We start from the raw sequence: 27,775 nt of genomic DNA on the forward strand, positions 1-27,775 counted from the left end.
TATATTTCCGTATTTGTATTTGCATGTAAACATGCCCGTGCCAGGCTCAGGGTGTATGCAGGGAGCAGAGCAGGGCACCCTCACCCAGCCCAGGGGCTCTCACAGCACAGGGACAGCAGCTCCAGAGCCTCCCCCAGCAGCTGGGTCAGGAGAAAGGCTTTGAAGATGGTTCCTCACAGATGGGCTCCTGCAGCGCAGCATCCTCAGCAGCCTGACGGGCGAGCGGCTCCGCAGCTTCCTAAAGCATCAAATATTCACAGTCAGCTCGGAGCAAACGCTGACAAACAACCAAACAGCACGTTCCATGAAAGCCTGGCTCCTCCTCTCCCGGCCCCAAGCATCCCTGCTGGCTGGGACACCCTCTGCATGTGTCCCAGAGGAACCTGGTGAGCAAAGCCCGGAGACGCTGTGAGCTCCAGGAGCTGCCCATCCCAACTCCTCAGCCACTTCCCACAGCCCTGATCCCCATGGATCTGCTGCAGGAGCAGCAATTCTGGGGCAAAAAAAGCAATTCTGCCCTCCAGGATCCACGGCAGGGGCTCCCACCCGTGCATGAAGGAGATCCCAGCTGCTGAGCTGGATCCCTCTCCCACCAAGGGCATGGAGGATGCCCAGCACCCACAGGAGCTCCTCACTGTGCCTGCACAGACCCTCCCTGTGTCCTGCCACCATCCTGCTGCTACTGCTGCCATCAGGGGACAGAGCACCAGCAGCTGCACAGACCCTGCCATGTCCTGCCACCATCCTGCTCCTGCGGCCATCACAGGGATGGAGCTCCTTTGTCCTGCTTCCCTCCCCATGTCCTGCTTCCATATTTTTAAATCCTTCCATATTTTTAAAAAAAAATTAAAACTATTTAAAATAGTTTAAAAACTAGTTTAAAAACTATTTAAAATATTTTTTAAATATTTTAAAAAACTATTCCCTCGTTTTTTTAAAACTTCCATATTTTTAAATCCTCACAGGCTCACCTCTCTGCTCCTGCTGCCATCACACACAGAGCTGCTGCACCAGCTGCTTTGCTGCCCAGCTCTGGCCAGCCTGGCATGAGAGGAGCAGGGAGGGCTCCTCCAGACCTGCCACTCTTGGCCCAGCTCCCACATCTCCCACCCCAAACAAGCAGAAATTCCCCAGCACGTGCCATTCCCTGATTTTTTCCCCCATCCTGCTGCTCCCAAGTGCCAGAGGCCGCCTGGCAGTGCCCACCTGGCACCAAGCACTGCTGGGCATGGGGGCAGGCTCGTTCCCTGACCCATTTCCTCCAGCAGGGCCCCAGCTGGATGCACATCCTCCCCCTTGACCAGTTAACTCCAATCCTCTGTGATTCACAGCCGTGCCCTGCCATCGCTGGAATACCAATGAGGGCAGTGTTGATTTATTGAAGCCCGGATATGTCACTGCTGGATTAAACAGTCTATAAAGCATATTTGGACACATTACAGGATTAGAAGAACCCGCCTGGGAAGTTCTATTTGCCCCTTCCTCCACTCTCTTGCAGAAACACCCAGTTTCAAGGACGTGGCCATAGACACAGTGGAGGTGCCAGGTGGGCATCCCCAAAGCCCAGCCCATGGCGGGGAGCCTGCCCAGGCCCCCAGCCCACCCTCCCTGCAGAGGAGAACCCCACCTGTCAGTAGTGGTACACCTTGATCTCCCTGTTCTCATCCAGCCCCAGCTGCAGGAGGCTGGGGCTGCTGCCCAGGGGCTGCTGTGTCCGTGGGGAGAGAGCTCTGGCAGCTGGGTGAAGGAAAATCCCGGTTCACAGCAGGGTCAGCCCAGCCAGGACAGGTACTGAGCCAGCCCAGAGCACACAGGCCGTGCTCCATCCCAGTCAAAGGGAATTAGGGGGGGATCAGGGCATTCAGAGGCACACCGTGCTCAGGGCAGCAGGGAGCTGTGCTGCTGATATCAGTGTACACGGAGGGGACACCCAGAGCCCCCCACAGCATCCCTGGGAGCGTCCCTGCTCACTGCACAGACAGGTCCTGCTCCCTGCATCCAGCCCTGTGCTACAGAACTCCTCAAACCAGAGCTGGAGAGAGCCCAGCCCTCCCTGCCCCAGCACAGCCCAGTCACCCATCCCCAGGTGCCCTCACCTCCTCCAGGTGCCCTCACCTCCTCCAGGCTGCCCAGCAGGCCCTGCCCATGCCAAGGGCTCCATCCATGGCACCAGAAGCAGCCCTTTGCCCACCCCATCCTCCACTCTGCACTGTTTAAACCCACATTTTTAAATCCTCACCTTCCCTGCTCCAACTGCTCCTCTATGGCTGAGCAGCATCACTGAAGAGCATCACAACACAGGGAAAGGAAGGGAAATGCCCATATTTTTAAATCCTCACATTCCCTGCTCAAACTGCTCCTCTACAGCTGAGCAGCATCCCTTAAGAGCATCACAACACAGGGAAAGAAAGGGAAACTTCCACATTTTTAAATATTCACATTCTCTGCTCAAACTGCTCCTCTACAGCTGAGCAGCATCCCTTAAGAGCATCACAACACAGGGAAAGGAAGGGAAACTTCCTCACTCAGGTACAGACCAGAGAGCAGCACTCAGATCACTCCTGCTCCATCTGCCAAACACCCCTGCAGCACCAGGCACTGCAACAGAGGCCAAGGCCTCGAAATTGCTGCTCAGTTCTTCATTTCACATCCCTCCTGCCACCCTCCTCCCACCTCCTGCAGGAAGCAGGAATGCAATAAAGACCAGAGCCAGGTAAAAGATACACTTTGGAATCCTTCTTGAAGTCTTTCAGCCATTTCTTGTTGCTCTCAATCATCCCCTCAATATTCCTTGTCTCTGGCTCACTGAATTTGGAGTGCTGGAAGAGCCTGATTTGTTCACTGTGGCAGAGAGAGAGAGAGAGGGTAAGTAGGGAAAAAAGAGGTCTGGGAAGAAATTATCCCAGAGATGAGAAAGTGATGGGCTGCTGAAGGAAAAACACCTCCTCTAATATATCTACTGATAATTCACCTTTTCTCCTTAGTAAGTAGTTCACAGTAATTGTCAAATTGTAATGTACTGGTTATGTGAGGAGTGACCAATAATGAGTGCAGAGAAACAAAGCAGCACAGGGGGAACTCAAGGGAAAAGTCCTTACTCTGCAGGGACATAGCCCAGCTTGCTGTCCAGGGGCACAGGAGTCCCACCGAGCCACGAGAACCCACCTGCAAAACAGACATGAAACAAAATCCACATTTCTGCAAGAGAGACATGAAATATAGAGCCCCAAAAATCCACATTTCTGCAAAAACAGACATGAAACACAGAGCCCACAAAATCCACATTTCTGCAAAACAGACATGAAACACGGAGCCCCAAAAATCCACATTTCTGCAAAACAGACATGAAACACAGAGCCCACAAAATCCACATTTCTGCAAAACAGACATGAAACACAGAGCCCAAAAATCGACATTTCTGCAAAAACAGACATGAAACACAGAGCCCCAAAAATCCACATTTCTGCAAAAACAGACATGAAACACAGAGCCCCAAAAATCCACATTTCTGCAAGACAGACATGAAACACAGAGCCCACAAAATCCACATTTCTGCAAAACAGACATGAAACACAGAGCCCAAAAATCCACATTTCTGCATGACAGACATGAAACACCAAGCCCCAAAAATCCACATTTCTGCAAAACAGACATGAAACACAGAGCCCAAAAATCCACATTTCTGCATGACAGACATGAAACACCAAGCCCCAAAAATCCACATTTCTGCAAAACAGACATGAAACACAGAGCCCCAAAAATCCACATTTCTGCAAAACAGACATGAAACACAAAGCCCAAAAATCGACATTTCTGCCTGGGTGTGCTCTCCTGCCCCACAAGGACACCAAGGACACAGATGGAGACCCCTGGTGCCACAGGGGACAGGGCTGGCTCCCCCTTTGCTGCTCCCTTGGTTATTAAAGAGCAGGAGGGCAGGATCAGCCCCACGCTGCACTTCTGGAAGGAGCTGCTCATCCCTTATCCCCTTAGCACCCTTCCTAAGCAGCGCCAGTGCCCCCACCATCCCCAGCCCTGGAAGCCTGAGACAAAACCAGCAAAGCAGGTGGGGCGAGGCCAGGAGACTCACCTGGGAAATACCTGTGCCATTTCTCTGCCAGCATGCTGTCCACCGACTGCCCTGGGATGGGGTAACTGGAGCTGGCCCTGCTGCCCCACTGGTGCAGGGGGGACACCCTGGGGGGGTTCCCCAGGGAGCTGCCGCCCCCCAGGCCGGCCAAGGAGGGGTGGCTGGGGAGGGGGATGCCCTGGTGGGGCGTGGAGGTGAGCAGGGGGGGCTGCTGCTGGCTCAGGGAGTCCAGGAGCCCCAGGACCCCGCTGAGCTCGCTGGTGATGCTCTGCACCGAGTGCCTCAGGTGCTGGATCTTGTCCTGCTGCAGCACGGGCCACACATCCACCCTCAGGTCAGCTGGAGGGACAAAGGGGAAGGAAGGGATCAGAGAGCAGCGCTGACAGGAGCAGCCTGTGGGCAAGGAACCAGCCCTGCTGCCTGCCTGCCCTTCCTCCCCAGCACCACTCCAGGCAAGCACAGCCCAAGAGAAAGCAGAGCAGCACGGAGGGAGTGGCAGCAGCTTCTCCTGCTATGATGGGAGAAAGGGGAAGCCCAGAGTCCTGCAGAAGAGCCATACAGATCTGCAGGACCAGAGGGAAACCAGAGAGGTTTTACAATCCACAGAGATCTAACAGGCAGGTTCACCCACAGATCCCATCCCTCTTATCTGCCACTAAGGCAGGAAATGAGTTTTGCAATCAGGGGTGGGACACAGAGCAGTGCCAGACCTGCCCTGGACACAGCAGAGAGGTGAGAGGGAAAGGCAGAGCAGGCCTGCAGCCTCCCAGGGTGGGCACTTACACCTGGGCTGGCCCAGGTTCACACTGGCCGTGCTGTTTGTGTCCTCAGAGGAGCTCAGATCAAACGTCACCACCTTCCTGCACGCAGAGCTCTTCAGTGTGTCCTCATCTGAGAGCTGCCCAGGAGCAGGAAAACAAAGCCAGTAAAAGCTGCTGCATCATCCCTGGAACACAAAAGCCACTGGAAATCTGCCTGCAGAGCTGGGCTGCGGTCAGGCACAGGTCAAGTGAAGGCAAACTCGTCTCCAGCCCCTGACAGCACAGCCTGACTGCCCAGAGACTGCTGTGGCTCTCAGGGTGCAGAGGCCAAAGGCAGCACCACGTGAAGCAGGAGGGCTGTGCTGTAAATAACCCCACAGCTCCTGCAGGCCTGGGCTCTCTGTGCCAAGGGCAGGAGCAAAGCTCTGGTTCTGCTGCAGCTGCTGCTGCCCTGCCTGAGGCTCATGGCAGAGCCAAAGGCTCCAAGGTTTGCTCTGGTCAGGAGAGCAGGCTCCATCCCAGCTCGCAGGAGGTGACCTGCCCATTTTCTCCAGGCTCAACCCGTGCAGCCTTTCCAAGCTGCAGCCACACACTCAGCAGCCTCTGGTGCTCTCACACAGAGTGGATCCACAATCCAGCTCTGCTGGCAGCACCAGGAGATTTACCTCCTCCAGCAGCGAGCACTCCAGCTGGCTGAGCTTCTCCTCCTTCTTCTTCAGCAGCACCTGTCCTTTGTGCATGGCCGACTTCATCTTGTCCAGCTCCTTTGCCTCCTGCACAGACCAATGCCAGGGAGGGAAATCAAACAGCAATGACTGAAATAATGCCTGTCAGCAGCTGGGGTGAGTGCCACCACGTCACTCTGCTCAGCACAGGGAGGGCTGCTGCAGTGAAATCCCTCCAGGTCCTTGAGAGTGTGGGAAGGGGTGTGCACATCACAGTGAGCACACGGCTCAGAGCAGGCTCAGCCTGAGGAAAAGGAGCTTTCACCTCCAAAACCTCATCCAAGAGGGTCCCCAAGCCCGCCATCCAAGAGGGTCCCCGAGCCCACACCAGGAAGGTCCCCAAGCCCAGCGTCACCAAACCCACACCAAGAGGGCCACCAAGCCCACAACAAGAGGGTCCCCCAGCCCACACCAACAGGGTCACCAAACCTCCATCCAACAGGGTCCCCAAGCCCTCACCAAGAGGGTCCCCAAGCCCCCATCCAAAAGGGTCCCCAAGCTCACACCAAGAGAGTCCCCAAACCCCCACCAAGGGTCCCCAAACCTCCATCCAAAAGGGTCCCCAAGCCCACACCAACAGGGACACCAAGCCCCCATCCAAGAGCGTCCCCAAGCCCTCACCAAGAGGGTCCCCAAGCCCACCCCAGCACCAGGAGCAGATGCCAGGGCTGCGGGCGCTCTGTGATCCCAACACCCAGGCTCAGGCAGCGCCCAGGGCTCACCTCCTGCAGGTTCTGGCGCACTCCCTGCAGGAGCTGGGAGCTGTGGGGACCCTGCTCGGCCCCCTGGGCCTCGTGCAGGTGCTGGTGCCACTGCAGGCTGGCAGCCCTGAGCGCCGATTGGCGCCGGCGCAGGGAGCGGCTCTGGCGCTGCAGGAACTCCTTGGCGCTGCGCAGGGACTGCCCCTCGGCCGAGAGGAAACTCTGCACTCTGGGGAGAAAGGAGGGCTGTGCTGGCTCCCTGTGCTGCTGCCCAGCCCACGCAGCAGCCCCAAACGGGCTCAGCGCACACCAAGCACAGAGCAGGAGCTCTCCCGGCACGGGATCTCACCGGTCCAGCTGCAGCTCGCTCTCCTCGGGGCTCTGGGAGGCTGGGGAAGGCTCTCTGGACGAGTGCTGGGGGTGACATATTGAAAAGCCAAGTGTTTATGGGGGAAACAGAAGGCCAGGCCCCTAAGGATCCACTGACATCACCATGGCACTGCCCAGATTGAGCGCAGCACCAGGGATGCTCCTGACGTGGCTCTTGAGGGTAACAAAGGCATTTCTGTCCCTGCTTTTGATCTGAGTACCCCACACTCCTCTCCACCCACTAATAATAGACAGACACCTGCAAATACTACTGAACACACCAGCAAAGAGAAATCCATCTCTGCACCTCAAATGGTTTCAAACAGAAGGAACAAATGCTGGGATTTTCAAGAGAGTTTCAGCCTCAGATCTCGCAAGGCAAACACCTTCACAGGCTGCTTTACTCACAGCTTGAGGAGTTTCTCTCAGGTCTTCAACACAGAGCTCAGCTTTCTTTCTTGGAGATTCCACACTTTCTTCTGCCTCCAGTTCTTTCAGAGCCTCCTGCTTGCTCCTGATTGCTTCCTCCAGCTCTCTGCCACAGGAAAAAGCAGCAGCAGAGGCACTTGATTAGCCTGCACTGGTGTCCAGAGTGAGCTCCAGATTCCAGCAGGGAAATGGTCACAGGGCTGGCAACACCAGGGCTGGGCAGGGAAACTGCTTCCCACCCCTCCTGAGCAGCTCAGCCCCCTCAGGAAAAACCTCTTTGCATTTCTGTGCCCCTCTCACAGCCCCTCATTAACCACCCAAGGCAGGAGTGGAGGAGGCAAACCTGACCTGCAGAGGTGAAGGAGCAAATTGAAATTCACACCCTGAGTTAATGAAAAATCCAGAACCAGCCCTCAGCAACTCTGTGCCCCCATGGGCACCTGAGGATTCTGCAGGAACATGGCCCAACACAGAGCTCAGAGGTCGGGGAGAGGCCCAGGTTAGGGTGGGGAGGTTTGCCAGGGGCACAGGGCAGATTTTGGGGTATCAGAGGCAATTCCTCACACGCACCCAATGCGTTTGTGCAGCCTCTGGCTGCGGCTCTGCAGCAGATCCACCTGGGCCTCCAGCTCAGCCTTCTGGTCCTGCAGCTCCTGCAGGGTCCTGCGCAGCTGCCGCACGGACTCCAGCAGGCTGCAGTGCTCCTTCCTGCTCTCCTCCAGGCGCAGCTGAGAGGCCAGAGCAGCCTCCTGGGAGAACACAGGACATCCCTTATCACCCTGGTTTTTTAAGATTTTCTAAGCCTTCTGACGTTGACATTCTTGTAGTGAACTTTCTCACATGCTTTCTGTAAATAACTCATTGTTTTGCATTCTTTTGTAGAAGGAGAAAAAGTTGATGGACTGTTAGCTTGACCAGTGTCATTGGAGAGGTGGCACTGTCACCCTCCAATCCGCTGTCACTTTTAGAAAACTATAAATGATAAAGTCAGAAAATAAACTTCCCTTTTTTCCTTCACCTTGAGAACAGCGGTGTGCGCTTGTGTTATTTCGTGTCCTGTAGTGACAATCCCTCACAGTCATCTTCCCAAGAGCCAAACAAGGGGCACACAGCTCACAGGGTCCCAGAGCTACACAGCCACACATCCTGGGAGAACAGGGCTGTTCTCTTTGGGGAGCTCAGAATGACCCACCACCCAGCACCGTGCTTCCCTAAAGCCCCAGTTCTGTGCCCTCAGCCCAGAGCAGCACAGCCCCTCTCGAGCCCAGGGGTCCGTACGTCTCTCTCCAGCTGCATCCGTCCGTCCTCATCCAGCAGCAGCTGCCTCCTCCTCTGCAGGGACTCCTCCTGGCACAGGGGAAGGGCAGGGCAGTGTCAGAGCCAGGGCACTGCTGATGCTGAGCAGCACCTCAGGCCCGAGTCTCACAGCCATTCCAAAACAAGGAGAGTTGTCAGGTTTGCTCTGTGACCCCTCTCACTGCCCCCAAAGCACTGAGCAAACCCAGAGCTTGGGCTTTCCCAGCAAACACCAGCAATGCTCAGCCCTGCTCTGACTGGTGACACAACTTCACCTCTCAGTGGGATGGCAGCAGAAGCCCTGGCTGAGCTTTCCTGAGCAGCTCCCATGAGGAACCAGCCCAAGGACTGGCACAGGTCAGGGGAGCTCTGTGAGGACTCACCTGGCTCTGGAGCTTCTCTGATCTGGCCTGGATGCTCTTCATGCGGATCTCGAGCTCGTTCTCTGAATCCTGGAGCTTTCTTTCCTGCACAGGGAGCTGAGTTAAAGAGAAGGGCACAGGCTCCCCCCTCACCAGTAAAACACAAGCTGGGAACTGTGACCTGCCACTCGTGTCCGTCACTCTGTGCCGGCGACAGACAGGGGGACAGGGTGGGGAGCCTCCAGGGCACCTCTGAGGAGCCCCAGGGGCCAGAGGCAGGGCCTGCTGCTCACCTTCTCCCTGTGCCTCTGCTGCAGGGCCGCCAGCCTCCCGTCCAGCTCCGCCTGCAGCCGCTGCAGCTCGGCGTCGTGGAGCTGCCGCAGCCGCGCGGCCTCGCTGCGCAGCCCCTCCAGCAGCTCCGACCTCTGCCGGCGCTCCTGCCAGCCCAGGGGGCAGGGGAACACCTCTGTGAGGCACAGGGACCCCCAGAAATGCAGCATGGACAGGCAGGGATCTCCAGAAATACAGTATGGACATGCAGGGATCTCCAGAAATGCAGCACGGACATGCTGAGATCTCCAATGCAGCACAGACACACAGGGATCTCCAGAAATGCAGCATGGACAGGCACGGATCACCAGCATGGACACACAGGGATCTCCAGAAATACAGCATGGACATGCAGGGATCCCCAGAAATACAGCATGGACATGCAGGGATCACCAGAAATGCAGCACGGACATGCAGGGCTCTCAGCATGGACACACAGGGATCTCCAGAAATGCAGCACAGACACACAGGGATCTCCAGAAATGCAGCATGGACATGCAGGGATCTCCAGCATGGACACACAGAGCTCTCCAATGCAGCAAGGACACACAGGGATCTCCAGCATGGACACACAGGGGTCTCCAGTGCAGCATGGACACACAGGGGTCTCCAGCACAGACACACAGAGCTCTCCAATGCAGCACAGACACACAGGGCTCTCCAGCTGGACAGACAGCACCCAGGGCAAGTGCAGCCCCCCAGGCAGTACCTCCTCCTCGAAGTGCTGCTGGATCCGCTCCAGGGCCTCCCTGTGCTCCTCTCTCATCCTCTCCATCCTCCTCTCGTGCTCCTTCTCCACCTCCCGCCGCCTGTCGCCCATCAGCTCGCTGAGCTGCAGGGGGGGCAGGGAAAGGGGCTCCCCTGAGCTGCAGCACTGCACTCGAGTGGGGTCCCCAAAACCAGCCCCCAACCCAGCCCAGGGCAGAGTGGGATCAGTGTCACAGACATCTTCTATGGAAAATCCTTTCCTCAGGAGTTTTCCTCCTGAGAAGCCTCAGGAACAAAATGCAAACATTGATTATCTGCTGCTGTGGAATGCAACAGGTGCATCTGTGATTGGTCTCATAGGGTTGTTCCTAATTAATGGCCAATCACAGTCCCGCTGTCTGGGCTGTCTGGTCAGTCACAAGCCTTTGTTATCATTCCTTCTTTTTCTATTCTTAGCCAGCCTTCTGATGAAATCCTTTCTTCTATTCTTTTAGTATAGTTTTAATGTAATATATAGCATAAAATAATAAATCGGCCTTCTGAAACATGGAGTCAGACCCTCGTCTCTTCCCTCATCCTCAGACCCCTGTGAACACGGTCACAGCATCAGGGACTGTGTCCTGGGGAGCACAGAGCCTTCGCCCCGCTGAGGTGAGATGCTGGGGGATGTCCTGCCCCCCAAGGCAGGGATGTGGGCACCCAGAGCTCTCCCCACACCTGAGAGTGTGAAGAACATTCAGCACAGAGCCACCACTCACCTCACGCTCGTATTCCTTCACTTTTAGGGCTTTTTCCTGCACTTTCTGGTCTGCCCTCTGCAGCTCCTCACGTAGCTGGGCCTCCTGGCTGCTCTGTGCCTCTGCCAGCTGGGCCTGCAGGCTGGCAATGACCTGGCAGGAAAGGCACCCCCAGAGACTCCTCAGCCTCTGCACAGGATCCATCCCATGCCCTCCACAGCCCCACCAGCCCTGCCTGCAGCTGAGCCAGACCAGAAACGCAGCCAGGGAGGGGGAAAAAACTAATGCCACCCTCCCTGGCCACCTTTGGTGACAACATGAGGAAAAAATAAAACCCAACCATTGACATTCTGAGGACACCATCCTCACCTCGCGGTGCTTCTCCTCGGCTGCAGCCCTCAGCTGCTGGAGCTCCCTGGCACTCTGCTCCTCCAGCTCCTCTGCTGCCTGCAGAAACACGAGCACAACACTCTGCTGGGAAAGCTCTGCGTGCGGGGATGAGAAGCATTTGCAATTAAACCCTGTCCAAAAGCACCAGCAGGCACAGCAGTGACCCCCCCTCCAAACGGGATCACTGCAGGTGCCTTCACTCCCTCTGTGCTTTCCCTGCAGGGATCTCCATGAACCCCCGTCATGCTGGGCTGCAGGGACTGGAAATGCCCCATCGAGGGGCTGCCCAGGTCCTTGCAGGGCTGAACCAGCAGCCAGAGAGGGGCTGGGAGCTGATAAAGGCTCAGCTCAGTTCTGATCTGATAACAGGGCTGGGGAGACACACAGCGATCCTTATCTTGTGATTCTTATTTGTCTTCAGTGCAGAGTGGCCATTGCAGTAATTGTTAGCTAATCAATAGCAACTGGGGAGCCCTCCTGCCCACCTCCCTGTGCCCCCAACAGCCCTGGCAGCTGCCCTTGGTGCCCTCAGTGAGCTGCCCCCAAACCCTGCAGGTGTGAGTTAACCCCACAGCTGGCACTGCCCTGCCAGCCAGGAACGGCTCAGCCTGGCCATAAAGGTCTCACCTTCTTCTTCTCCCTGTCCAGCCTGTCCCTGAGCTGGCTCAGGAACTCCTCCTGCTCCTGTTCCAGCTCGCCCATCTCCTTCTGCTGGGCCTGCTCTGCTGCCAGCCTCATTTCCTCCAGGGCAAGCTGCTGCTGCCTCTGCAGCCTCTCCTGCTCCAGCCGCCGCTGGCACTGCCACTCGTCCCTGAGCTCCTGCAGCCTGGCCTCCTGCTCCGCCCTGCTGGGTGTGGGACAGAGCACAGGGATGGGATCCATGCAGGGGGGCTCAGGGCTCATCCCTGCTGGCTTTGTGCCCAGCCCTCCCCTCCAAGCCAGCCCTGCACAGCCCAGGAGTGGCAGCAGAAGCTCCCACCTCATCCTCTGCTCCTCTGCCTCCAGCTCTGAGGCCATTTGGGCTCGCAGCTCCTCCAGCCTCTGGGCTTTCTCCTCTCTGAGCAGCAGCTCTTGCTCTTCCTGCTCAGGCTTTGCTAAATCTTCTTCTGGAGAGCTGACAGAAAATAAAGCCAAAGGAAATGGGTTCAGTACCTCCCAGTCCCCTGTCCGAGGGCTCCAGCTCAGCTGGGGTGACACATTCATTCCCCCCACACCTGCAGGACCTGCTGCTGGCACAGGAGATGGAGCCCCAGCACCAGCCCTGAGCAGTGTGGGTTTAAAACTTGCTATCTCATCACAGTTTACACTTCTTTGGGGTTTTTTGTTCTTTTTTTTGCATGTAAGTGAAATCCACTCTCATTAAATGCATGCAGGCTCCCGGGCAAGGTACCTGGATGCATTAGCACATCTGGAAGCTCCACATTTCCATATTATACCCTTTTGCTACACTTTTTTTTTCCCCTTCAGGTGCCATTTCTGCATCTTCCTGATGAGCCCTGATCCAATGCCTGTCCTTCCTCCTCCTCCTCCTCCTCCCTGAGAGCCCTGACCCAATGCCTGTCCTTCCTCCTCCTCCTCCTCCTCTCTGAGAGCCCTGATCCAATGCTTGTCCTTCCTCCTCCTCCTCCCTGAGAGCCCTGACCCAATGCCTGTCCTTCCTCCTCCTCCTCCTCCCTGAGAGCCCTGATCTTGCTCCTTCCCCAGCTCTGCCCCATTCCCAGTGGTGCCTACAGCAGCACAAAATCCCCCTTGGAAAGGCTTACAGGAGATGGAGTAAAAAAGGAAAGTACCTGAGGGGCTTTGCTTTTTGCTGATGAAGCTTTTCAGCTTCCTCCTCCTCCTCCTCCTCCTGCCTCATCTCCTCCTGGAATTGCTGGGTTTTCTCCTCCTTTGCTGGAAATAAATGTATTTCCTCTTGCTCCAGCTCTGTCTCCACCTCCCTGACGATTTCCTCCAGGGATTCATCATGAGGCTGGCTCAAGGACTGCTCCATGTCCTTCTCAGGTTCCCTACCAAAGACAAAGAGCTCCTTTGGCTAAAGGGTGACAGAAAACAGAGAAACATAAAAGGAGCAGCAATCTCCTCCACAGAGCATCAACCCCAAATCAACAATCTCAGAGCCACCTACTCCAAAAGCTTCACTGCTGACCTCAGGAGGTTCCTGAGGATCACTGGTGGCTCCAGAGCATCTCCAGCTGATCAATGAACCCAGCCCCAGCTGCACCCCAGGCCCAAATAACTCTGGTTGTGGCCCACCCAAAATAAAATCTGCCAATAAAATCTGGCTTGAGGAAAAGCCCTGGCCAGGCTGCCAGGCACAGGAGCAGATCCATCAGTACCTGCTCCCAAGGTATCCCTCCCAGCCCAGGGATTGCTGCTTCTCATGGACCAGGTATTCCTTCTGCAATTGCAGCCTGAAGTGTGCTGGGAATTTGCCAGCTCAGGCAACAGAAAGCCCTCAGCACTCCAAAAATCCAAACCCAATCTGGTCCTAATTAGGTATTTTTCAGAGAGACAGCAGCAAAATTTTAAGCTGAAGGGGAAGGAGGGGAAAATCGAGATTAGTCTAGGAAGGTTTTTGTTCTTTGCTAGGGAACAAAGCAGGAAGGTCTCACCATGCTGTGAGACTGGCAGGGCAAGGCAGAGAGATCCTGCCAGGAACCAGGGAAATAACAGCCCCAGCTCCTCAGCCTCAGCCAGGAGAGAAAAGGTCATTTCTGCAGCCATTAGCACAGAGAGCAAGGCACAGCAAAGAGGTGGGGTTGGAACAATCCCCCTTCATGGAGCCCCCCTTGCACCAGGTGTCCTTCACCAGGCTGCTCTGCAGAGCCATTCAGCCCCTTCCACCTGGGCATCACCTTGTTCCTCTGCCCCAGATTGTGCTGCACAGGAGCCCCAGCACACACACACACACATTTACACACACACATATTTACACACACACACACACACACACACATTTACACACACACATATTTATACACACACACACACACATTTACACACACACACACACACATTTACACAGCTCCTGGAGAACAGAGATCCCTGTCCCCATGGACACTGCCTGATCCCTGCAGCTGCACCTGCTGCTGTGTCACTGATGGCAATGCAGAGTCAGCAGCTCTCACCCCCTGAGCTGCAGGTAGGAGCCCACACAGCAGCACACAACAGCAGCCTGGGCAAGGGCTCAGCTCTGACCCCACTGTTTCACTGCCCCCGAGGTGCCAGTGGCTGTAAATGGGCTGAATCTGTGGGGTTTTGCCCTTTTTTTGCCCAGCTCAGCATCACCCAGCAGGTTCTGTGGGAGGGAGAACACAAAAGGAAAGGCTTTCCCAAAGACAAAGCAGCAGCTCCCCTCATCCCAGGGAGCCCTGAGCTGCTGCCCTGGCCCTGGCCAGGCTGCTCAGCTGGCACTGTGGCATGGGCACAGCTGCTGGCATGGGCACACAGCCCCACTGTGCCCACCAAGCCCAGCTGCAGCCACCCCAGGGACAGGGGGACAGGAGCAGTCACAGCCACACACCAGGCACTGCCACCAAGCCCTTACAGGTTCTGTGGGCCAGGCAGCTCCTCGGGATCCACCAGGCTGTCCAGGGCTCCCTCCTGCTGCTCCTCCTCCCCACGGGGGTTCTCTGAGCCCCAGGGCTCCAGGGGCGTCTCAGCAGCGCTGGGATCCCTCTCACTGGGCAGCACAAGAGAGGGCACACAAGATCAGCTGAGCCCAGGGCAGGTGGGCAAGGTACTGCCAGAGGCTGCAGTACAGGGGGAGCTGCACAGGGCACACCTGGGCACACCTGGGCAGGCTGCAGTGAGCACAGCAAGGCAGGCAGGGCAGCAGGAGCTGGAGCTGCCCAGGCTCCCCTGTGCCCCTGTTTGTACCATACCTCTCAGCAGCTTCTGCTCCTTTCCTTTGCTCCTTCTCCACACTGGCTTTGCTTTGGTCTTTGTCCTCTTCTCCCAGCTCCTGCAGGTAAAAGCGAACAGGGTGGAGTTTGTGACTCCCTCAGAACTGGGGATATGGGTTTGGCTTTTCTTTCCTGAAGCTCATTTCACAATCCTGAACTCCCTGGAAAGCACAGGAGAGGAATCTCCCAAAAGAGAAACGTCCCGCACACAGAGTGCTGTGGCAATGAAGCAGAGGCTGCATTGTCTGAGACCAAAAACCACATCAGGACTCAGTCCTGTCTCCCACCTGGGCTCTGGGGCAGGGTGTGAGGGGCTGCACAGAGTCTCCATCCAGGCATTTCTGACTCCAGGGCACCTCAGCAACCCAGCCCCCCTGGCAGCACACTGAGCATCCAGTTGGCTCATTTGTGGCATAGTAAATACCAGAAATATGAATAGAAAGTATCTGAATGTGAAATAATCAGCTGCTCCCAGCTCCCTCTGTCCCTGCAGCAGGGACACCTGAGCAGGGCAAGGACATCCCCCCTCACCTGTGAGCCCCAGGGAAGCAGGCAGGGCCCATTCCCAGGGTTTTGGGGACCCCAGCAGGTGAGCCCAGCCCCTGGCACGGGGCCGAGGCAGGGCGGAATTAACGCCGCAGTAATTAATGCAAATGTGCAGCAGAGCAAACGGCAGAAGGGTTCCCTGCAAGTGCTGTCAGCTCCCATCACATCAGCCTGGGCAGGGCCCCCAGCCAGCCCCTCCTGCCCCAGGGACTGATGGCTGCACTTCCCCAGAACCGAGATCAGCAAACGTTCCCTGGCTCAAATGGGCTCTGTCAGAGCAGCCTGGGATGGGCAGGAGCCAGAAAAATGGGGCAGGGATCATCCTGGAGAGAGGGGAGCTGCTCTGAGCCACAAACAGGGATCCTGCAGGGGAACTGCTCACAGGGAACTGCTCTGAGCCCGGAACAGGGATCCTGATTGGGAACTGCTCTGAGCCTGGAACAGGGATCCTGATTGGGAACTGCTCACAGGGAACTGCTCTGAGCCACAAACAGGGATCCTGCAGGGGAACTGCTCACAGGGAACTGCTCTGAGCCCGGAACAGGGATCCTGATTGGGAACTGCTCTGAGCCACGAACAGGGATCCTGATTGGGAACTGCTCACAGGGAACTGCTCTGAGCCACGAACAGGGATCCTGCAGGGGAACTGCTCACAGGGAACTGCTCTGAGCCTGGAACAGGGATCCTGATTGGGAACTGCTCACAGGGAACTGCTCTGAGCCACGAACAGGGATCCTGATTGGGAACTGCTCACAGGGAACTGCTCTGAGCCAGGAACAGGGATCCTGATTGGGAACGGCTCATAGGGAACCCCTGTGAGCCCTGGAGCTCCTGCTGCCCCTCTGCCCATCAGGGCAGTCCCTCCCTTGGAATCACAGCTGCAGGAACCTCAGGACACGCTGGGAAGGTGAGGACAGCCCCCATCTGCAGGGAACGAGGGCAGATTTTAAGCCCTGCCTGTGGAATTGTCAGATCCTTGCCCCTCCTGCTGGCCCAGGATCTCAGCAGCCCCGGCAGCCCCAGCTCTGTTTCTGCCCAGCTGCATCCCCCGAGGACCCTTCACATGCTGCAGACACAGAACCAGCTGTGTGAACACAGCAACGACAGATCCTGGGCCAGCTCCTCCCTGTGCACAGCCCAGACCCCGCGGGACCGTCTGACATCAGCTCAGATCCTGCGGCAAGGTGCCAGCACTGAGCACCTGGCACAGCTCTGCCTCTGTGCTGGGGCTCTGGCACTGCCCAGGCTCCCCAGAGAATGGGCACAGAGCACTCACAGGGCACAGGGGGGGTTCGGGGTGTCCCTGTGGGGCCAGGAGCTCGACTTTGATGGTGTTTGTGGGTTCCTTCCAGATCAGGACATTCTGTGGTTCCACAGTTCTGCACCTTGAATCTCCAATCTGGGGAAGGGAAAAGGAGAAAGGGAAAAGGAAAAAGGGAAAGGGAAGAAGGGAAGGGAAAAAGGGAAAGGGAAAAAGGGAAAGGGAAAGGGAAAGGGAAAGGGAAAGGGGAAAAGGGGGAAGGAGCAGCCTGCCCTCTCCCAGGTCCAGCAGGACACATCCCACAGAGCCTCTGCACCACCACAGCTCCTGCCAAATCACACCAACAAAGCCCCTCCAGTTCTGTGCTCACAGAGCTGCCAGAGCTGCCTCTTATTTTTATTTGTGTTTTTTTGAACAGGATATTTTGCCAGCGAACTCAAAGCAAGGCCAGCCCCTCACACGGAGCAGGCACATTCCTGCAGCCCAGCCTGTGAGCACAGACACAAAGGAGCAGCTGCAGTTCTGCAGGGAGCTGCATTTCACACCCAGCTCTGCCCGGGCAGGGCTGTAACAAACCCACCCTGCCTGCCCCCAGCAGCATTGGCATGCTCAGAGCCGGGCAGGGAGCAGAGGAGTTTTGTTTTCCCTTCACATCTGATTGTGCTCATTACTGGGCACGAGAGCACAGGTGTGCTGTGCAGGCACAGCCCTGCAGACAGGACTGCTCCTCTCTGCTGGGCAGGTGGCACTGTGCCACCCCAGAGCAGCTGATGTGCCACAGTCAGGGCAAGGCTCAGGAAGCCCAGCTGGAGATGGGCTGGGAGGGCTCCAGAGGAACGTGGGGCTGAGCAAAGCAGCCCAGAGCCATGCTGAGAGGGCAAGGATGGAGCAGAGAGCACAGCAATCTCTGCCTGGGCAGTGCTGCATGCCAGGCTGACACAGGCATGTGCTCACACGTGCCACAGACCCGCTGAAAGGAGCCCCTTTCCCCCTGCATTAGAGCAGGCAAGGCAACCAAATGCTTAAAAATAAGCTTCCCTCTACCAAAATCTGTCAGAGGGAGTTAACCTCCTTTTCCTCCCATGGATTCTATCGTGCTCTGCCACACAAATCCTTCCCATCTGCTTAGGAGAAAGAAAAGGACAAATACAAAAGAAGAAAGGAGAGCAGCCCTGTTCAGCTCTGCAGGGCCCTCACTGACAGCACCACAGTGCCCCAGAGCCCCCCTGATCCCCCACACAGCCCTGACCTTGCTCCTGGCGCTGTCCAGATCCGGGGGCACCGTCCCCACACCCAGACCCTCCTGGCACAGCTGGCTCTTGGCGTCCAAGCCCTAAAAGAGACGGCAGAAAGGATCAGTGTGTGATGGGCAAGCAGAGATGCTGACAGCAACGTCCCAGCACAGCTCAGAGCCCCCTCAGCACGCCCATGGCAGCAGAGTGGGCACCGCAGAGTGGGCGCTGCAGAGATGGGCACTGCACCGTGCCAGGGGAAGCTGGTGCCCACACCCAGGGAAAAAGGAGGAAAAGGAAGAAAAGGAGGAGAAAAGGAGGAAAAAAATGAGGGAAAAAACGAGGAGAAAAGGAGGAGAAAAGGAGGAAAAAAGGAGGAAAAAAAGGAGGAAAAAAGGAAGAGAAAAGGGAGGAAAAAATGAGAAAAAAAGGAGGAAAAAGGAGAAAAATGAGAAAAAGGAGAAAAAAAGGAGGAAAAGGAGAAAAAAAGGAGAAAAAGGAGGAAAAAAGAAGGAGAAAACAAGGAAAAGGAGGAGAAAAGGAGGAAGAGGAGGAAAAGGAGTTTTTGGTGACTCACCAGCAGCTGAGGCACCTCATGGTCGGAGCTCCTGGAGACTGGCAGGTCCTGCTCACAGCCACTGACCCCGGATGCCTTGGAAAGCTGAGAGGAAAAACCCATCAGAGCCTGCACAGGTCCCACCCTGCAGCTTCACCCGGGCACTGCTGCTGCCAGCACAAACCTGGCCTGACCCAGGCAAGAAAAGGCGACTGGACATCATGGGGGAGACACCAAGGATGTGTGTGACCCAAGGACAAGGATGAGTGTGACCCAAGGACAAGGATGAGTGTGACCCACAGCACAGGGATGTGTGACCCACAGCACAGGGGTGTGTGACCCAAGGACAGGGGTGTGTGACCCAAGGACAAGGATGAGTGTGACCCACAGGACAGGGATGAGTGTGACCCAAGGACAAGGATGAGTGTGACCCACAGCACAGGGGTGTGTGACTCACAGGACAGGGGTGTGTGACCCACAGCACAGGGATGTGTGACCCAAGGACAAGCACAAAGCACCACAAGGGCAGGAGCTGGGGCTGGGCAGGGCACAGAGGCGCTCCTTGAACACCCCTGACTCAAGGCACTTGCTTCCCCTCCATCTGCAAGGATCCCTGCAGCTCTCAGAGCTCCCAGCACAGCGCTGGAGCCATAAAAGCACTTTAAAATTGCACTTTGCTGTGCCTAAGTGCCCCTGCACTCCCAGCCATTTGCAGCTGCTCGATGGGAGCACCCTGTGGCCCTGCTGAGCTCAGCAGAACAGCTCAGGTGCACAGAGATGAGCTTGGGAAAGCAGCACCCTCAGCTCTGCAGGGCACAGAGCATTTTCCAGCCTCAGATTTACACAGAGCACAGAGATGAGCTTGGGAAAGCAGCACCCTCAGCTCTGCAGGGCGTTTTCCAGGCTCAGATTTGCAGTTCATCATTTCTTACAGACATTACGCATCAGTGAGCTTGAGAAACGATCAGAATCAGCAGGAAGGCAGCCAGATTGCAGAGAGATCGTCCATCAAGATCCCCAGTTCTGGCTGGGATCCTGCTATGGACCATGGACATGAGCGGCTCTGGCAGCCCAGCTGTGGGCAGGCAGTGTGTGACAGCCCCAGCCCTGCTCCTGAGCTCTCCTCACACGCTGGCAGGGTCTGTGCTCCCAGAATCTGTGCTCCCAGCCCCAGAACCAGCTCCAGAACAGCCCTGGGCTCCCAGCCCCAGAACCAGCTCCAGAACAGCCCTGGGCTCTGCCCCACTCCCAGCTCCAGCCCTGGGCTCTGCCCCACTCCCAGCTCTCACCTCGCACGGAGCTGTGAGCGCAGCTCTGAGCAAGCTGAGACAAACAACAGCAGGAGAAACACAAGGCAGCACGGGCAGCTGGGCTCGGTGTGAGCCGCATTACCGGCCCTGCTGGCCCAGCACAGGCAATGGGAGCCCTGCTGGGGCTGCTCCTCCTGCAGACCAGAACACACAGAACACACCCAGGGCTGTGCCTGTGGTGGCCGTGGTGTGTGCAGCAGGGAAGGACTGCCCAGCTCAGCCCTGCAGGTGCCCAGCTGGGGACTCGGAGCACTCCCGGGAATGACTGCCCTGCTGAGCAGGAAAGGTTTGGGCTGGCTGCACAGGAAAGCAGACAGTGAGTGCCCCAAGAGCTGTCCCGAGACGACGGGAACAGCCAACACCAACAGCACACAGGCAGGACTCTTACTTTGCCATCATCCAGCCTGTCCTCTGACCCTGAATCAGCTGCTGCCTCTTCCCTCTCTTCCTGCAGCGCCCTTTCTGCACAGGACAGGGTGTCAGCAGTGGCGGCCAGGCTGGCTGGCTGGTCTGTGCCCTCCACAGGCAGAGGGGCACCTCGGGGCTGCCCGGCAGAGCTGGGCACCTCCAGCCCTGCTGAGCTCCTGTCCCCCTCGGACAGAGGCAGCTCCTCAGCTGCAGAGGCGTCTCCTTCCACCTGAGCATCTTCTGCCTGGTGCCCAGCAGGCTCCTGCAGCTCTGCCTGGGCACTCAGGCTGCTGCCAGGCTCCCCAGAGAGGAGCTGAGCTGCAGACGGGGGGCACGCCGCTCCAGAATCCAGGGAACAACACTCTGCCGCCTCTTCGGGGTGCCTCGATTTTAAGGATTCCTTCTAGGCAGCAAGTCAAACACAATTACGGACCCAACACTCTCCCTGGGGGATGCAGGAGTGAGGATCAGCGCAGGCTCTCCTACGGCAAGCAGCACAACCACAAATCTTTGGGTGACTTCAAGACCTGTTTGATTTCCTTCCATGTAGTCCCATTCCAAGGCAAGGGACTCCAGTGGCATAACCTCACCCATTTCTTGGGCTCTGACTTTTTCTGATCTGTTGTTTGTTTACTCACAGTGGGTAAGAGAGGCTGTGCAAGGCCACCAGCCCTGTGAGCATCCACGTGCCCCACTGCAGGCCCGTTTGTGCTCCCACATTGGATCTGTCTGCTGAGAGGTGGAAATTTGTAAGAGACCACGACAGGACAGTTCACTTCTGCCTGCTGACATTTCAAGCAGGGGAGAGCAGGCAGGATCTCCATCCCACCTTCCAGAGGGACAGACTGAAAGCAGCACTCAGAGCTCAGAAAGAGCCTGTGACTAACACAGGAGGCTGAGAGATGGGGGAAAACCAGCCCCAAATTAAAGCTTAGTCACCCAAAGGTTCAGCTGCCTCTCCCAGCAGAGGGGAGGCCACAGCACTGCCCAGGGACAGGGGCACGGCCAGGGGAAGGCTCCCTCATCAGCATCAGCATGCACACAGAGTGCTGGCACGTCCCACTCGCTCACTGTTTTATTAATGCCACGCTGCCTTGTCAAACAGCGCCTGCCTCCCGTGCACGCCGTGTTCCGTACACTGAGCGCATATTTTAGCTGTGTATTTTTATCAGAGAGCCTCTGGAACGCTCTCAGCTCCCAGGCCAGGCCTGCAGCGCTCCTGGAGCACGTTCTGAGCGTGTCACTGCTCTGCCAGGCCTGGCACAGCATCCAGCAGGATGGAGAGGGCAGAGGAGCCCAGCTCCAGGCACTGCCCAAAACCCTGCAGCTCTGGGGCTCAGCTGCAATCAATCCCCTGGCACTGACAGCTCCCAGCCCCTGGGTCACCAACCAGCCACAGGAGGCTCCCTGGGCACAGCAGGACCCAGGAAAGGTGGGCACAGGGAAGTTCTTTAGTGCTTCCCCTCTTATGGGGGTTAGGGTGGCTGGAAAGTTCTGCTCCTTTTGCACACCTTGCTCCAGAGTTCTCCTGAGGACATCCCACCAGGGCACCTGGCAGTGTCCAGGATATCCCAAACGAGGCCAAGCAGGGCTCTGATGCCTGAACAGGATCACACACACCCCAAAATGTGTCAGCACACCAGCAATGGAGTGCACACAAAAGGACTTCTCCCCAGGCAGGTTCATCTGAGCTACCGAAATATCCCAGAATAATCTCTGTGGCTGGCAGAATCCTGTTTCAATGGCAATAACAGGCAATCCTTTTGTCAGGCTCACACCTTGATGATCACAAATGCAGCTCTGCAGAAAAGGGACCCGTGGCAGTCAGACCCACAGGAGGAGGAGGAGGAGGAGGAGGGAGGTTTTTCCTCCTGCAGCAAGACTTCCTATGAGATTTTCTAGAGACTTGCTAGAGATTTTCTCTGGATTTCAGAGCTGGACAAGTCAGCTGGGTTATAACTGGCTTTGGGTGACTTTTCCCAAGCTGTAACATCCCACCCACCCCAAGTGGCACTACCTGATGGGAAATCCCTGCCTCCCAAACCACTGCTCCCAGCGAGCAGCATTAAACTTTAACCAGCACCAGCAACAAGCCAAGCAGCTGCAGACACCACACACCACAACGCCAGCAGCTGCCTACTGCATGCAAAGCCAGGGATGCCAGGGAGCCACCGTCACCTCTGCCAGGCTGGCAGCTTCCTCCTCAGGGCACCCGTGGGGCTGGGCAGCAGCACCAGCAGCACCAGCTGATGGAGGGCTGCCACGCTCCTCCTGCTCCTCCTTGCTGTTCTCCTGGGTGGGGGGACACAGCCACTTGCAGGATCACCCACAGCACCTCCCCAAGCTGGAGGATTTGCCCACCCAGGACAGGTCAGCACCCACCACACACAGTCCTGGAGCAGAAAGGGACTCGCAGGCCCAGATTCCCAAACATTCCCAAGCTGTGGATGCTTTACTCTGCTTTTCCTGCTGGCCAGCTCCATGAACTCACCGCTCCTGCTCTGAGCTCCCCGTGAGCTGTGTCTGATGCTGCCTCTGCTCCACCCAACATCCTGGCTCAGCAAGTCACTAAAACCTCCCATTTCCTTCCAATACAGACATACAACCCTGACCACGGGCTACATGAAGCAGTTTTTTCATTATTTCACCCATTTCTGCTTAGACTTCCCCCTTAGGACCTGCTACTCAAACCCTTGTCTGCTGCTTTGGAGAGAGGCTCCTCCTAGGGATGCTTTTCTGCTGCCATCTCATGGAGCTACAGAGGAATTCTGTTTTCCAATCGGGCACTGCTGCCTCATCAGGACCAGGCTATCACCCCTCTGGGTCAGCAGCCTGGCTCTTGGGCAGCAATTGCCATTCCATAATGGACTCCCAGAGCCCCATCCCCACGGCACTGAAATGCCAAGGCAGCTCTTTGTTCCTGCAGACATTAACATTGCAGTGAGGAGCTGGGCCCCCACAGGCTGCTGTTGTCTGGAGATGAGACAGCCAGGGCTCTCTTTGTCACATCCACTTTAGCATAAGCCTCTGCAGATCCTGCCCAGCGCCCTGAATAGGTTCTCCAGCAAAGTGCTTTACAGCTTAATTTTCCTGCGCCGTGAAAAGGATAAGGAAAATACTCTAAAACACTTTAAAAGAAATTAATTTGCCTTTCAGATACTGGAACAGGATTTTCAAAGCGGTGAGAAAGGATTAATGTCAGCACAAACAGTCGGGCCAAATCACCAGAGCTGCTTACAACGCACTTCCCATTGTGCCCTTGTCATGCTAAGCCTGATCCCAGCTCAGGCAGGCAGGGAAAGCACAGCCCCTGCCCAAGCCTTGGCTGCTCTGCATGCTCTGAGCCCCAGCCATGGGGTTTAGCAGCAGGCTGAGGAGAAAGGAGAGCAGGTTTGGTGTTGGCACAGAGAAGGGGACACGTGCAGCCGCCGAGAGGGCTCCTGTGGAACCCAGGGACAGCAGCAGAGCATTCCCAAAGGAGGCTCCCCTGTCCCCTGCCCAGGGCCAGCACTGCAGCTTCTGCTGCCAAGGAGCCTTCCTCCACAGCCCTGATGAACAGAATGGAGTGCCTCTTCCTCACTGAGCCTTCCTCCACAGCCCTGATGAACAGAATGGAGTGCCTCTTCCTCACTGAGCCTTCCTTCACAGCCCTGATGAACAGAATGGAGTGCCTCTTCCTCACTGAGCCTTCCTCCACAGCCCTGACAAACAGAGAGCAGAATGGAGCTGCCTCTTCCTCACTGAGCCTTCCTCCACAAACAGAGAGCAGAATGGAGGTGCCTCTTCCTCACTGAGCCTTCCTCCACAAACAGAGAGCAGAATGGAGGTGCCTCTTCCTCGCTGAGCCTTCCTCCACAGCCCTGACTAACAGAGAGCAGAATGGAGCTGCCTCTTCCTCACTGAGCCTTCCTCCACAGCCCTGACTAACAGAACGGAGGTGCCTCTTCCTCACTGAGCCTTCCTCCCTGACAAACAGAGAGCAGAATGGAGGTGCCTCTTCCTCACTGAGCCTCCCTCCCTGACAAACAGAGAGCAGAATGGAGGTGCCTCTTCCTCACTCTCACAGCAAACTCATCCCTCTGGCACTATTCCTGCACCCTCATCCCCTGGCAGTGCCTCTCCCACCTGGATCATCACCCTGGTCTTACCTCAAAGTCAAAGCTGCCTGCCAGGGCTTCAACATCCAGGTACACGTTTTTTAACAGCCTTGAGGTCCCAGGGAAACTCTGAAGGATAAAAAAATTAAATAAATAAATGGCCAAAATGGAGTTCTGACCTGTGCAATGCCACAGGAGGGGTTCCTCTGCAGTGAAATTGGGCAGCAGAACCATGGCAATGCACCTCCAAATTCATCTTGGAATAACACCATGGCAGATGTTCATTCATGGGGACTCCATGTGAAAACAGGATCAGATGATTTTGGGGACCAAGCAGCACAAAGAAAAGAGCACAAATGGAAGAGCCACTCCCAGGAGAGCACCAGGAGGCTCCAGCTCTCTGCTCACAGCCAGGGCACACAAATACCTCATTGTCACTGTCCTCATCTTCCTCTCTCCATTTCTCTGGCACTGCCACATTCAAGGGACGTTTCTCTTCGCAGATCAAATCCAGCAGGTTCCTGGTGTGGCTGGAGGGCTTTGGGATCTCTGCAGGCTGTGCAGGCCAGGAGCCAGGGAAGGGACAGGTCAGACAGCAGGAAAGGGAGATACAGACCCACTGAGACACCGGGCTGCTGGGTTCCGTCAGTTTCCTACCACTAAACATCTTTGTTTATTTTTGAAGGTGTTTATGTTTTGGACACATTTTGCTTTGGCTTCCTTTAAAGGGTCAATTTCTTCCCATTTAACAAGTTTCATTGATCCCCCAGGTCACTTTCTAGTAATAAATACACGAAGCATTCCACATGGCTGTAAACCTTACACTAACCAGGACAATAGCTCTTTAAATTTTATTCTTAAATAGAAGAGTGAAAGTGGTTTATTAAATTGCATTATTTGCATTGTTTGTCATGCTTCATTTGGGCACCACATTCTACTAAAACTTAACATTCTTTTTTCCTCTGCAACAGTTATTGAAACAATTCTTGCAATCTGCCAAAGACAGCAAAAGAAAACTCACCACTAATTTAGCACTAGAAGAAAAATAGAGTTTTTTAACATACAACAGTATTTCCAAAGTGGCAGAAGACCACAAACCCTGTCATTTAAGTGTCCCCACACCTGCGACCTTTGCAGTGTGCCTCCAGGGCACATTCCCAGGGCAGAGGGAGCCTCACCAGCGTTCCTTCCTTGGGGCTCAGGCTGGAGTCCAGCACGTTGCCCAGGTCCAGGGTCCCACGGAGGGCGACGGAGGAAGGCGGGGCGAGGCCACGGAGAGGAGAGAGGCTGCCCAGGGGAGGCTGGATGGGGGCCAGCTGGGAGCCTGGGGGCTGCAGGAGCACAGGGGGGTCACTGCCAGGACAGCACAGTCACACTGCTGCCCTTGGGGTGGGACAAGGGGCTCCCCTGGGCAAACGGGGGCTGCTCAGAGACCCCACACCCACACACGGGACAGGGGGGGAAACAGGGGTTGAGTCACTCACACACTGCTTTCAGAATTCTGAGTGGGTCCAGGGACAGGTGGGGAAACAGGGGTTGAGTCACTCACACACTCTGCTTTCAGAATTCTGAGTGGGTCCAGGGACAGATGGGGAAACAGGGTTTGAGTCACTCACACACTCTGCTTTCCAGGTGCCTGGCCCATCTGAAGGGGTCCTGCATACTCCCCTCCCTCCCAGACACACCAGTAGTGGGTGTTTACTACAGAGAGTCTCAGAGCCAAAATCAAAGGTGATTCTGTACCCCCAGTGCTCCCACCCAGCTGATTCACTGCCCATCACTGGGCCTGGGGTCACAAAGCACTTTGTGTCCCTGTCATCCCCTGCCCAGCCCTCCCCAAAGCTCTCAGGCAGATCCTACTCACAGGGAGCTCCTTCAGGAGCTGCTTCTCCTTCTTGTCCTTCTTCTTCTTCTCTTTCTTCTCCTTCTTGTCCTTCTTCTCTTTTTTCTCCTTCTTTTCCTTCTTCAGGCTGCCCCGTGCCAGCAGCTTCTCCCTCTCCCTGATGACCAGCTGCTTGTAGTGCTCATCACAGGGGTGCTCCCACGTGGAGAGGCCGCTCTCAAAGTTGAAGAAATAGACGTCACCCCCTGCAATAGCCTGGCTGCGGGGCAAAAACAGCAGGGAAAGGTGAAGGAGCACAAATTAAAACACACAGCTGCACAGGCCAGAATATCTTTGCTGATGGTGGGAGCACCTGAAGCTCAGGGAAGAGGAGTGTGATGTGTCCAGGGGGCCACAAATGTACCAGTGAGGGAAGCAGCTCTCCCAGGATGTCATACCCAGCTTCCCAAACTGTTCTGCCACTCCTGATGCCCCAGCAAACCCAATCCTCTGCCAGCTGGAGCTGCTCCCCTTGTCCTGGCACTGGGAATGCCCAGCACGGCTGCTGCCAGAGCTGTCTCTCACCAGGCCTTCCACTCGGGGGGCAGGGGGGTCACCAGGCACTCCCTGGCCAGCCACAGCAGCTCCGACTCCTTGTCGGGGTCAATCCCGATCGTTGGTGCAAAATCCCGGATTTCTGGGGAAACAGAGAGCAAACTGTGAGCTTGGTCCAGCCAGCAGAGCCACCCTCCTCAGCCAGAGCTGTGGGCAGACTGGGAAATCCCGAGGCAAAGCCAGCAGCAGAGCCCTGAGTGCCTGTGGAGCCAGGGACAGGGGCAGTGACACCATGGAGTGACACTCAGCTCTGCCCTCTCCAGCACTCCAGAAACAATCCCCGTGTTCTGAACGCCCCTAGAAGTGACCTGCATGCCTGAATCCCCCCTCCCAGCCCCTGGGGAGACAGGCTCACTCACCCTGCTCCATGGGAACGTAGGATTCATTGTAGTCCTCCTCCAGAATGAGCTGGTCCCCAATGCGCACGGCTCCTGCCATGGGTGCCACCCCTGGCACGGGGAGGAACCACACAGAGTCACAGCTGCCCTCAGGAAAGGCAATGCCGCAGCCCCAGGACAGGGCAGAGCCCTTCTGCTGCAGCAAAACTGAACCAGAGAGCCCCCACACACACTGCCATGGGCTGTGGGAACGGAGAGCAGAGCTGAACTGGAACACAGTTACAACCACATCCACCAGGCCTCACAGTTCCTACAGGAAAGATGCTTCAGGCACTTCTTAACCAGGTAAAAAATAAGCTGAAATGAGACAGGGAAGGAAGAGAAACCAACCAACTTTCCCAAAGCATTGCTTTGTGATTTAACTCCCAGGGCACAGCACAGCTGGGCCCTTCCAGCCCATCCAGCACGGTTCACAGCTGGAATTCACCCAGCTCACCCCAAACCCTCACCTGCGGCTCCGTGTGGCCACATCTGGCCAGCACAAGCACTGCAGGACCACAACTGCTGCTCAAACACACAACTGAACGCCAAGGTCAAACATTCCAGCCTAACCCCCCCCAAATTCTCAGTGCAAAAAGCATTCCTGTGCTTTCCCTGTGAGACCCAGGGGTTGTGGTACCTGCCAGGTACCTGCAGTGACAGCACCAGAGCAGGATCAGCAGCTGTGACACGGCCAGCACTGCCCTCTCCAGCTCCCCGTGTCCTCAGCCCACGCTGTATTTAT

General features: G+C 56.3%; 1 protein-coding gene across 1 annotated transcript; it reads right to left on the reverse strand.

Annotated features, from left to right (window-relative positions):
- Positions 1-27,520, reverse strand: CEP164 (centrosomal protein 164). Its single transcript, XM_059488345.1, has 32 exons — positions 27,013-27,520; positions 26,624-26,735; positions 26,081-26,318; positions 25,395-25,547; positions 24,644-24,772; positions 24,268-24,345; positions 22,298-22,411; positions 20,100-20,522; positions 18,423-18,506; positions 17,863-17,946; positions 14,786-14,865; positions 14,449-14,583; positions 12,689-12,907; positions 11,878-12,012; positions 11,526-11,742; positions 10,878-10,955; positions 10,530-10,661; positions 9,773-9,895; positions 9,027-9,170; positions 8,755-8,838; positions 8,354-8,422; positions 7,646-7,824; positions 7,055-7,181; positions 6,627-6,691; positions 6,299-6,506; positions 5,517-5,624; positions 4,874-4,988; positions 4,091-4,429; positions 3,099-3,165; positions 2,725-2,841; positions 1,628-1,730; positions 1-238 (listed from the first exon to the last, which is right to left on the reverse strand). Exons 1-31 carry the CDS (start codon positions 27,089-27,091, stop codon positions 1,631-1,633), a joined length of 4,335 nt encoding a protein of 1,444 aa, XP_059344328.1. The 5' UTR covers positions 27,092-27,520; the 3' UTR covers positions 1-238; positions 1,628-1,630.
- Between the last annotated feature and the right edge of the window lie 255 nt (positions 27,521-27,775).

Source organism: Ammospiza nelsoni, chromosome 24, assembly GCF_027579445.1.
Source record: "Ammospiza nelsoni isolate bAmmNel1 chromosome 24, bAmmNel1.pri, whole genome shotgun sequence".
In the NCBI taxonomy this organism is placed as follows: Eukaryota; Metazoa; Chordata; class Aves; order Passeriformes; family Passerellidae; genus Ammospiza; species Ammospiza nelsoni.

What these genes read in the sequence shown, in the direction of transcription:
- CEP164 (XM_059488345.1), bottom strand. Translation starts at nt 27,091, where the DNA reads ATGGCAGGAGCCGTGCGCATTGGGGACCAGCTCATTCTGGAGGAGGAC. An exon ending in TGAAGGAATACGAGCGTGAG is followed by an intron (nt 9,896 to 10,529) that starts GTGAGTGGTGGC and finishes CCCCCCCTGCAG; the next exon opens with CTCAGCGAGCTGATGGGCGA. An exon ending in AGGCTGCACAAACGCATTGG is followed by an intron (nt 7,182 to 7,645) that starts GTGCGTGTGAGG and finishes TTCCTGTGGCAG; the next exon opens with AGAGCTGGAGGAAGCAATCA.